General features: G+C 43.3%; 1 protein-coding gene across 1 annotated transcript in view; it reads right to left on the minus strand.

The window, feature by feature from the left end:
* DSCAML1 (DS cell adhesion molecule like 1) overlaps window positions 1-12,138 on the minus strand; it is a 480,720-nt gene extending 468,582 nt beyond the window's left edge. Inside the window, exon 1 of the mRNA XM_031961331.1 lies at window positions 12,003-12,138. Within this exon, the coding sequence (XP_031817191.1) occupies window positions 12,003-12,048 (46 nt within the window). The 5' untranslated portion in view covers window positions 12,049-12,138. The remainder of the gene's footprint in view (window positions 1-12,002) is intronic.
* Between the last annotated feature and the right edge of the window lie 237 nt (window positions 12,139-12,375).

Genomic DNA, 12,375 nt, shown 5'->3' on the forward strand with positions numbered 1-12,375 from the left:
ACTGAACAGAATAGATTTCTCCTCCATCTCTCCTTGAAAAGAAGCCCTAATTTATAGATCAAATCCCCGGGTTAGAAAACTGCAACTATCTCCTTAATCCTAGTCTTTTCCCCATCAGTTCTTCTATGCAGACAGAATCAGGCATATTTAAAGAGAGAAAGGAAAAGAGTGGAAAAATACCTCATAAATAAAAAGAGAGACATTCAGATTACTAGTAAAGCTGCTTCTGGTCAAAGGGGAAAATGGATTTTTAATAGAAAATGGAAGTTATGGGATTGGTTGTTATGTGACAGACGTGCAGAGTTAAAGACATTTAATCTTTCACCATTTAACACTGAGCATCATCCAAATGCTGTGTTTCATAGAAAAAAAAAAAAAACCAGCCTCCAAATCGCTGAGAGATTAAAAATGTAGAAATAGCACAGCAATATTTTTAAACCAGAAATCACCCCCAGGCATCTGGGCTGCTGCTCCCAGGGTCATTGCTCCCTGAAATCTATCTACAGCCCCCAACGTTCACTCTCCCTCCCGTGTCTCAGCACCTAGATTAGGGTAGAGAAGAACAAAACGAGCAGGATGCTTGTGTCTGGAAAATTAGACCCAAAATGTCTCTTCCTCTCCATCCATTCCCTCACTACTCTGGGTCTGACTGCTGCCTCCAAAGATCCCTTGCTTTGGCTACTCTTGAGGTGTACTTTGAATCACCCCAGGATCACCCTCCAAAATGACTAAAAGTGGCAACAGGAAGAGACTAAAATATTAATGTCTCTCCACCCCCACATGGCAGAGAAGCTCTCATCCTTTAGGAATATTTACTTGCTGTATTCCCTTCCAGGATGATGTGCTTGAGCCAGCTCTCTTGATAACAGAGGAAGGCCTGCTCCAGGGAGGGGGACTATGACTCAACCTTTAGGAAGAGGTGGAACCAGTACCTAGGAGAACAGGGGATCTTTCATAGTCATAGTCACTGGAATCTTGAGGAAATGTCATTTATCACATAATGACATCAATTCAGGCAGCAGTGAGGGCTGTCATAATACCAGATTATTTCTTTCCCAAGATTCATTTATTCATTCATGTAAAACAAACTGATTAATTTACTCTTGGAGGACACAAAGCAAAATACAATACTTTCCCTTCCCTCAAGGAGCATATGATCTTTGGGAAGGGAGAAGACGGTGTACAACTGATACAACATGGAAAGCAGATAGAAAGATAAAAAAGCATGACAATTCAGAATGAGAGGGTAATACAAGAAGTGCAGTCAATTAAGATGGCATTAATAAATGCATGAATGAATTTAATAAAGTTCCAGTGGTTTAGTTTAGTTTATATTTATATACTGCCTACTATGTGCCCTTTATACTATACTATGCTAAGGGGTTTACAATTATAACCTAGTTTGATTCCCCATAACAACCCTGGTAAGTAGGTGCTATTATTAACCTAATTGTATAGATGAGTAAACTAAAGCAAATGAAGGTTAAGTCATTTGCCCAGTGTTTCACAGTTAATAAGCTTCAGATTTGAACTCAGGCCTGGAACTCTAACCACTATGCTACCTAGCTGCCCCATGAATGAACCACAGCAAAATATTTCAGAAAACCATTTCCTTTTCCAAATCTCCTTGAAAAATAATTGATGAAGGCATGCACTATTGAATTTGGGGTATCTGATGCATTTCCACAACATTTCTTCTCAAGACAGCTTTAATCTCCTCACACTCTACTTGTGAGAGAAGAAGGATTATCATTTGCATTTTACAGTTGAAGAAACTGAGGTCCATAAAAACTCAGGGTCAAACACCAACCCAATCACAGAACCCAGACCCACACCTAGCTCACCAAGGACTTTTAGTTCCTAGCCTAAAAAATCTCTTCAGTTTGTAACATCGGTGTGGTCAAACTTTTGGAAAAACTTTTGAGCCCAGATTTCACGAGAAGAAAAGGAAAGAAGCTCCTGCCTAAATATTTGCTACAGTCCTATAAAGTTTCTGTTCTATGTACCGCTACTAAATCAATCTTTCTAGAACATAGATCTAGTCATGTCATTTTTCTAATCAAAACTCTTCAGCAATTTCTGCTTATAGGATAATGAAGGCCCTCCATAATTCAACTACCTCTTGGGACTTATCTCAAACTCCTTTCTACAAATGCCACAGTCCCTTATATATCCAGTGTTTTCACATTGTTTTCCAAGTCTAGAATTTCTCCTTTCATTTCCCACACTCTTAACCTCCAACTATTTAAATTTTATTCATCCTTCAAAACCCATCTTTCATGATATCTCCCCCATGAAGTGTTCTCTGATTTCCTCAGTCAGAAATTGTTTTTTCCTTAGATCTCACACAGCATTTTGTGTCTATCACATACTATTTATCATATTCTATCCTGCCTTATAGTTATTGCATAGTTATTCCTTCCCTTTGTATCATATCAATCCTACTCTTTCCAGTATTACTACTACATGGTAGGTTCTACTATCTTAATTATCTTTATCCTTCTTCTGTGACTAACACAATCCTCTGGACAATCCTCCCTTACTGAGTGAAAGAAGTGAATGGCAATTTCCCTAGACTCAGCTGGTCAGTGAATAAATGAATGAATGAATGAAACATTCACTTGGAAGAACCTACCTACACTGTTTTTACTTTTTCAACAGAAAAGAGGAAATATCAATGAGACCCAGAGATCCTGAGACTCAGAACACTCTGCCCAGAAACCCAGACATGTGTGACCTGCTCAGAAAAGTATTTTGCTGGACACCAGATTCAAATGTTTTCAGTGATTTTTATCAGTAACCTTTCCAAGAACCATCAATCAAAAAGGTCTCAGGCCCTTAAAATTAGAAGGACCATCCTCCTTCAGCATCCTCAGACAGAGGAACAGTCCTTTCCTTCTGGGAAAGCCCTTTCAGATGAAGCTCCAGACTCAGACTCTGGCTCTGAGCACCAGGAGTCTCAGAGATTATTTGTTTGGCTCCATCACTGCCATCTAACATTCTGTTCCCCTCCCTCATTTTAAAGAGATGGAAAATTCATCTCTAAAGAAGGATGTACTAAATGTCACACAGCTAGGGATGCTCAGACTAGAACCCACATCTTCTAATGATAACACACAGGATTGTTCCACCACATTACCCCTGACTTTTCTGTGCAAGAAGGAAAGAGAAGAGAATGAACAGAGCCTTAGGGTAGCCATGAGGACTTATTAAGTTTTTGGAAATTATAGTAATTATGTCTCATTCTTCATATAAATATATAATGCTCAATAGGTTTGGTGTGGATTTTACACACGCACGCACACACTCACACACACACACACACACACACACATATCTCTTCAAGATCAGTTTTATCTGAATATGACTACTTGGGGAATGTTTGAATAATTTTGTTCTTAATGAAGATGGTGACCTTGGAGGCTGTCGGAGTAAATGACATCTTGTGGAGGCTGGGTGAGCATGGAGAGATGAGGAGATAAGCAGCTGAGAGGCAATGGGTGGTACCCAAGGCAAAAGCCAGCTCTCTTAAGCAGCCAGGCAAACAGCTGTTAAATAAGGCTTGTCGGCTGTACCCACACCCTATGGAAGGGCACATCAACCATCCCTGATAATGTAAAATATTTTACCCTTTATGTCAAGTGCTACTCCCACAAAACAGCTTTGAGGATGATTCCTTCAGCAATCAGGCTATCGGGCAAGTGAGATGTGTCCAGAGGCTCCCAAAGGTGACCTGGAACAAGTAACTATCCAGGGTGTTCTATTGCTACAAGATTACCCTCAAAAAATAGGTACATCCTGGCAATGGAGAGGAGTATCCATAGAATCCTAAGGCCTTAAGGACTCATGAAAGGTCTCATCAATTATTTGCAAAATGTCAGAAATGGGAAGGGACCTAGGAGATCAATTTTGATGCAAATTTGAATAGGTACTACTTCTTGACAAATGGTTATCTAATATATGCATCAATGACTGTGACAATAATAAACAATCATAAGTAGGAAATATTATAATAGGCAAACACCAATGGGTTTTTTTAATATTACTAAAAGTGGTTTTCCTCTGTGTGGAGTCTTATGAAATGGCTAAGGTTTAAGAATAGAATCAAAAGGTCCTCCAGGGCCAATATACAGATGAACTCAATCAATACCATGTTAAAAACAAAAGAAAAAAATCAGAACTAATGGCTGAAACATGTGAATTCATTTGTGGAATTCAAGTTTATCATTCCCATTCAGAACAAGGTTGTTGCCAATGGAAATTACAGAAGGATTATCTTTAAGAAGTCCAGATTTAGGGACTAGTATAAAAAATTATCCAAGTGATAGAAACAGTGCAACATATCACTGACAGCTGTAAAAATTCAGCACTTATCAAATGTCTAGGCAAGACATAACCTGGTAGTTAGAATTATACATCTGAAACTCACTATATTCTGTATGAACTGACAGATGATTAATCTGCATACTACAAATTCAGACCTCAAAATATCCTGGAGAACTCAGTCAATAAACTGTATTGGACAATTTAAATGAGATGATATTTATTTTGAAATCTTAGATTTTGTGTCTTTTCATCTTTGTATCTGGTAATTTTCTTTGGTAAAAGAAGAACATAGAGCAATATATACCTCACAAATCTATCTTGTTGCCACTGATAGAGTTCTCAGATATTTGTTTAATAATTCTTTTATTATCAACCTAAAAGCAGCCCTAAAATATCTTTTCAGGACTACTGGCTAATAGAAGTTCCTAGAAACCATCCAAGAAATGACATTAGAAGGGCAGTGTGGATGAGCACTGTTCAGAGGTAGATGGCCCAATTTCTTTATCTGCAAAATCAAGGGATTAGACAAAATTCTCACAAAAGTTCTAACAGTCTTATAAAAATAAATTATTTCTCCTTCCCCTTCCATTCCCAGTTGGTACTCAGAGAACAGGATAACCAAATTGAGGGCCTGTGTTATCTAGACAGCAACTCTACAGTCATGCAATCCTTTCATCAACTCTCTAATATTATTTATAAGGTGTCTCTGTGCTTCCTGACTGGCTATTAGGAAAGAGCTAGAATTGGGATTTATAGATGCTGTGCCATGCAGTGACAAGAGAATTAGACTTAGCCTTAAAAGACCTGAGACTGAGTTTAGGATACAGGACTCACTAGCTACATGTCACTTAATCTTTAATCTGTAAAACATGGTTAATTACAGTTGTATTTATATAATAGCTGTCCCTAATAGGGTGGTTGGAGAAAAGTACTTTATAAACTCTACAATTCTTTACAAAGATGAATTTTTTTTCTTTAATAAAACCTGTGGTCTTCCTGGTGGAGGGAATTTGCAGTGAGGAAATGCTATCCTTGCAATGCTCTAAAACAAGATTTAAACTTAAATCTCTCTCATTCTTCATTGCATTGTCTTTCCTACCTCACAGGGTTACTTGGAGAATCAAATGAGATCATATATATATGCTTTGTAAATCACAGAGAACTATGCAAATGTATTCTCTGATGCCGTATGAACTGATCCCTTCACTGTGGTCCCTGACACCAAATTGCTGTGAGAAGGTGAATCTGGGCTCTCAGAGGCTAAACCAGTGGAGACCAAGCTCTGTCAGGTCCTACCAAGTGGGAACAGAAAAGTGATTTGTCATGCAAGGGTTCTAAGAGGCACATCTTAAAGGGTTGGACAATGGAAAATGATGATATTTTAAACCACATCAACTCATGAAACACCTACCAAGGTACAGAGAGGATTGAGTTCTGTGCCAGGGGAGAGTTTCCACATCCATGAGGTCACAGATCCCTGAAATCCTAGAATAAATATGAACTTCTCACCAGTGTTACAAGTATCTTCATTTTCAGGGCAGCCAGATATGCAACAGACAGGATGCTGTCTGGTCAGAACAATCTAAATTCAATCTGCCTCAGACACTTCCTAGCTGTGTGACCCTCTGTCTGCCTCACTTTCCATCTGTAAAATGGGGAACATAATAACAACTACCTTCTAGGATTGTTGCAAGAATAAGATGAGATAATATTTTTAGAGCACTGAGCCAAGCAGATTAAATGCATGTTTTCTTCCTTCTTTTCTTTCAGTGTTTCAAGGTCTAGGTAGACTAATATACCACAGAAATGAATATGCCTTGACACTGGGGTTTAATGTTGCTACTCAGAACAGGCCCTGAAGATGTGTCCAGACACATTGGGAAGAACAAAAGAACTGATCCAGTGATGTCATTATATACTCCATTATATACTATGGAAGCCTACGGATTCCTTCTCAAAATAATATTTTAAAAGAGAATTGCAAAGGAAATGAATTATGTTTAAATATAGTTATCTATCTATGTAATGGCATCGAGGTGGTGAAGTGGATAGAGTACCAGGCCTGGAACTAGGGGACCTGAGTTTAAAGCAGCCCTCAGTCACTTTTAGCTGTGTGACCCTAGAAAAGTCACTTAATCCTTTTTGCCTCAGTTTCCTCATCTGTAGAATGACCTGGAGAAGGAAATAGCAATATCTCCAGTATCTCTCCCAAGAAAACCCCAAACAGGGATAGAGAGACTGCAATGACTAAATAGCAACAATCATCTATCTACCTATTTATCTGTATCTATATCCATGGATCCAAGGTAAAGAATTCTTTCTCCATGCACACACACACACACACACACACACACACACACACAGCCTGCCCAGACAAACCACATCGCTAGGAATCATCACATCAGGGGAAAAAAAAGTTAGCAGCAGATCAGGTATTCTTGGGTTCTCTCATAGAAAATACCATGTAGTACTCTTCTGAGATCACCTGATCAGTGGGAAAAATAGAAACAGATGGAAAATGCCCTCATCTGCCTTGCCCATGTTTGGATTTTTGGGTGTAGGTCAGATCAGAAAAGGAAGATGTGGTCTTGAACTATAACAGAATGGACTAGAGATAATGAAGCACTTTAATGATTTTGAATATTGTTCTATGCAAAAAAAAATATGGTGTATGGTAGGAATGAGGAGGATTGGAGGGAAGAGAACAGAGCTGACTTGCCATTTCATGTACAGAAACTCCTAAGAATTTTGAATATATATATATATTCCCAATTTTGGTCTTAGGAAAAAATGTCTTGACAGGAGAGTAGTGGAGGGGTAAGAAGAAGTAGAAATGCACAAACTTCCTAGAAGTCTTGAAAATCAGTACCATGGAGATGACACAGAAAGGCTGGTAGCTTGAAGGAATTTTTCTTTTCTACATTGGTGCCCCAGAAGGCCCTAGGTAGTGGTTTGCCTTCCTGAGCCTGACCCTGTTCTACTTGATTAAGAGTGTTGTTCCTAGACAGGAGTAGGGTTTTATTTTTCCCTCCAGGAAAGTCATTCCCATCTATTCTCCTAGACTTTTAAACCACTAGTATACTGGGGAAAACACATAGCACTCACTGAAGCAAAAGACAAGTGACTTAAGTTCCTCCTAATCCTCAATTTCCTCATCTGTAAAATGGGGTGATCCTTACCCTAACTACCTCATGAGGTTGTTGTAAGGAAGAAATTTTGTAAAATACGCATATAAATATGAGCTATTCTTAGCATCAGTAATTGTGTTGCTGTAGAGTGAGGAAGTGACAAGATAGAACTCTGCTGGGGGAAGGGAGACACTGAGCTTGGGATTCAGTTCTCAGGACCCTTCTGACACTTATTTAGGTTTAAAAGCATCACAAAGGGGAAATATCAGCCCAGCTGGTGGAGAAGCCAAAGCTACAGAGAGAAAGGCAGGTCAGATTTGAGGCCTTGACTACTCAGTAATCAGCTTCCCCTCACTATCAGCAAGTGCGTCTCCATCTATGAACCATAATGATAAACATCAGCTCCTTCTATTTCCGGGGAATCTGCATGTCTCGACAGATGGCTGATGTTAACACTGGATTCCTATTAACTGGTGTGTGCCTCCCGCACTGGTTTCTCTCTTCTCCTTCCTTCTTCTCCACCCCTGAACCTTATCACAGAGATCAGCAAGAGGACGTTGGTCAGTGAGATCTCCTATTCCTCAGCACTCTTTAACAGATCTCTACCCCCAATCCCGCAGTCTGGTCTCTGGATACACAGGCCCAGAGAGACTGGGGCTGCCCAGTCAAGCAGAGAAATTGGTGCTCTGAGCCTGGAAGACCCCCAAAGGAATAGGAGAACCCTGGATTGGGAGCTCTAGACCCTCTAACACCGAAAGAAGGAGAGCTGATACTGAGCAGTCTCTGTGGCCAAGGAAGGAGTATTCTGGCTGATCCAGAAAAACAGATGTGATGTGGATCTTTATCTGGGTTAGCTGTGGAAACAATCCACAGAAGCAAATTAATCCACAAACCCCAGGCCCTAGTCCTGGTCCCTTAAGGTTCCTATCCACCCAGCATAAATCCCACTTGGGTTAAAGAAACTCTCCCACCTAGAACATTACCAAGCTGTACTCTATTTGCAAAAATTCTGTCTTACCAAAAGAAAGCACACCTGGATAGCTGCCAAGATCCTATCTGCAGACCCACCACACACAACAGAAATCTCTGCCTGTGCCCTCCCATTCCAAACACACTTATACATATTCATAGGAGGTTAGATTTAGGGCTGGAAACAACCCCAAAGATCACTGAATACACATGCACATATTTTACAGGTGACTAAACTGAGGCACAGTAAGGTTAAATGACTTGTCTAGGGTCACACAGGTAGTACCTGTCTCAGGCAGGTCTTCCTAAGTCCAGATTTAGCACACCCCATCTACTCTGCCATGGCTGCATCTCATCCCTGTCCCCCTCACACAAGAATTCAAATTGTCTCCAACCCAGGAAGGACAGAGGGGTCATTACAAAAATCCACTCTCTGTAAACTCCTGAAAGACACTACTAAGGATGGTCAGCTTCCTAAGAAGTAAAAGGCAATGACCCTTAAAAGTTGTCATAGGATTTAAAACTGGAGGAGGAAGTGAGATCAAGAAAATCATTTAGATTGATTCCCTTCAATTGATAAATGAAAGACTGAAATCAAGTTAAGAAAGGGACTTGTCCATCATCAAATAGAAAATGAGATAGGACAAGGATTGAATTCAGATCCAACCCTCTCTTTGCTCACCTCACTACTGCCACAGCATCCTGGAAAGCATTTGGCCGGTTCACTTGCCTAGTGGGATTACAATCTAAACACTCCTGTTTGTTCCTCATCCTCCCTGCTCTGATTCAGATCTCCTCTCTTGTTTGTCTAGTATGCCATTGCTCAGCTAAATTCCCCATTTGTTTGCTGACCAACTGCCTCTCTTCCTGAAGGTAAAGAAATAAGCAGGTAGCCCCAATCCACTGGGACTTACTCAACTTCAGTTCTGTCTTTGGGTCAATTGCTTACTTGCATTATGTTCTAATTGAGCTTCCCCATCCTGCTGCAGAAATAGATTAAAGGCAGCTGCCTTTGATGCCCAGAAATATGAAGGGTCTGAAAGGTTTATCGGGCATTAAAGCAATTCCATTTTTCATCGTGTTGTTCCAGTAATGAAGTCCCCGGGTCTTCTCCCTCCGTTCTCCCCCCACTGCTCAATCCCCGATGCTTTCACCCAGCTCAAGAAGTTGCTTTGCTGTTGGGATATTTAAAAAATGTATTCCCCTCACCCCCTTTTTAATTAGACACCACACAGAGCATGGGAGATTTTCTTAATGACCTGACAGAGGCTTTTAATTTGGTCTTCTAGGGAGGGAAAAAAAAACAAAACATGAGCCCCCAGTTCCTGTGGCTTTGGTGGAAAATGAAAAATCAATGCAAAGCATCATTTTGGCTTTTAGAAAACAGGAATTTTAGAGCTGCGGACGGCTGTTATTTTATACTGTAGAAATGCAAATTCACGCAACACAGATGCTGGCACGCTGACTATAGCAACCATCCTAAATGCACTGAAAGCAGAGATGGGCTTCATCCAGATGCCCAAATCTGGGTTTGCCTTTGCAATAATAAGACGTCATTGGATGCTCAATAACCAATTATTAAAATAATTCCCCAGGTTTAGCTTGGGGAGAGGAGATCAACATGTGCTTGGTTGCTAGCAAATAAAATATATTTTGAAGAGAAGGGGATTAATAAAGGTTTTAAATATAGTCAATAATTGCTTTAGTTAACCTAAGGGGTTTACTTACCCCTTCCAATCTCATTTTATTTTCCTCCCTCTTGCTCTGCCTTCTCTCTAGTCTCACAGATGGACATACAAATTATTACAGGAGGATATCATTTCCTGAAACAGCAGCCTCAAACATTTACATTTTCTTGTCTCCACGGTGAATGGCAATAAGAGAGAATACACCAAACCCCATCTTATCCAGTACTTCCTCTCATCCCCAAGGTAGAACAGCCACCAAATCCAGCATGGCGCCTGAGACCCAATTAAGGGCAGAAAGAGAGAAAGCCACATCCACATCACTGTACACAAACCGGAGGCTTCATTCAAACTACAACAGTTTCAAACCCCAAAACCCACCATTCAGGCCCTCTTCCATCCTACCAGAATCCACAATCCCATTGGCTCCCAACCCCACCCTAAAACTTCCCCTTAAGCCCCCCCCATAAAAAGGCATCTTTATTTCGATTTTCCTTCAACTTTCCTACTCCCTCTTCCCTCCCAAAAGTAAGAAGCTTCCAATAAAAAACCCGAAAAAAAGGAAAAAGCAGAAGGTCTTTAACACAAAAGAGATAGATTCCCTACAACCTACCCAAAAATGAAATTTCCAAGGAAAAAAAAAAAGAAAAAAAAAAAAGAAGAAAAAAAAGAAGAAAGAAGAAAAAAAAGAAAAGAAAAAAAAAAAAGAAAGAAGAAAAAAAAAAAAAAGAAAGAAAGAAAAGAAAAAAAAAAAAAACAAAAAACAAGAAAAAACTCCCTCCCACCTTATTATTTAAATGAATACCTAGCACTGAAACACCTGTAAACGAAAAACTCCAAAAAAGAAAGAAAACTTTTGAACGGAAAGAAAAATTCTTTCCAGGGTGAATTAAAAAACTAAAACAAACTTCCCACTCTATACCAACCCTAACACACACCCCACATCCACCTCCAAGTAACTCCACAACATGTCCTCCCCCTCTGGAAACCCCCTCCCTCCCAAGCACGGAAGCCTCCCTAGCCCCACAAACCAACACCGGGAATCGCCCCCCTATCCATCCCCCCCCCGGAAACACGCTCCCCCCCCTCCCCTCGCGTCCCACACCCCACCCGCATGCGCCCCTCAACCCCCCCACCAGGTCCAGCCCAGGCACGCCAGCCCGCCCACAAGACCAGGAAGGAGAAAAGTTGGAGGCGGCAGGCTGGACAGGTGGAGCTTTTGGCCCCTGTGGCGCCTACCAAAGGGCAAGGGCTAGGAGTTCAGAATCTCCTGCCACCTCATCCCAAGAGGAGCAGAGGAGGATCTCGGGAGCTCGAGGCCGCCTCTCCCGCCCGCCCCCAGCGCACGCCCTACAACCCCCGCAGGGAGATCAGGCCAAAGCTCCCCTCCCCCCGGACCAGGCATCCCCAGCTTTCTCACCTCCGGGCGGGGCGCCCGGGGAGGCGGAGGGAGGAGCCGACGGACTGGACACCATGGAAACAAACTTGCCGCAACTCCCTCCTCCCGACGGAAGCCGGGGAGGGAGGGCAGCAGGCAGCCCGAGAGCGGCCCCGTCCATGCCAGAAGGGCAGGCTAAAACTGCCGGGTGAGGCGGCGGCGGTCCGCCCCACCCGAGCAAGGCCCCGGCTGGGAAGTGGAAGGGAGGGGCGGGCAGGGAGCCGTCCCGTGGTCGGCTTCAAGGGGGAATCCGGGCCAGAGTACCTTCCCCCTCCGCCCCTTCTTACTCTCTCTCTCCTTCCACGCCTCCCCTCCCCAGCGGCAGCTGGCGGGGAAACCGAGGGAGAGGGGGCTGGGGGGCGGCCCCCGCGGCGCCCGGAGTCCGGCTCGCCCGGGCTGCGCCCCGTCTCCGCTCCGGCGCCCTCCTCCCCCACCCCCTGCGCGAGCCGGTCTCACCTTGGTGCAAAGAGTCCAGGAGCAGGAGGAAAGTTACCAGCCACATGCCATAAAGAGCCCCTAGTCTCCCGGGGAGGTGGTCCTACGGCCGGCCGTGCAGCAGCGCCTCTCCCCCGCTGTCGCGCGCTCCCTGCCGCCCGCACTCCGCGCCCCGCTCCGCTCTCGCCGCTCCACAGCCCAGCTCTCGGCGGCTCCTCCCTCCTCCGCTCCCCAGCTCCTGTCATCGCCGGGGCTGGGCCAGGCTGCCGCTCTCCCCGCCCCCGCCCCCACCCCCCACCCCAGCGGCGCCCTGAGGGGGAGCGCGGCGCCGAGCTCCGGCCCATCTGCCCCCCAGCCCCGGGGCGCGGGGCGGGGGGGGGGGGGGGGGGGGGGG

This window comes from Sarcophilus harrisii, chromosome 3 (assembly GCF_902635505.1).
Source record: "Sarcophilus harrisii chromosome 3, mSarHar1.11, whole genome shotgun sequence".
Classification (NCBI taxonomy): Eukaryota; Metazoa; Chordata; class Mammalia; order Dasyuromorphia; family Dasyuridae; genus Sarcophilus; species Sarcophilus harrisii.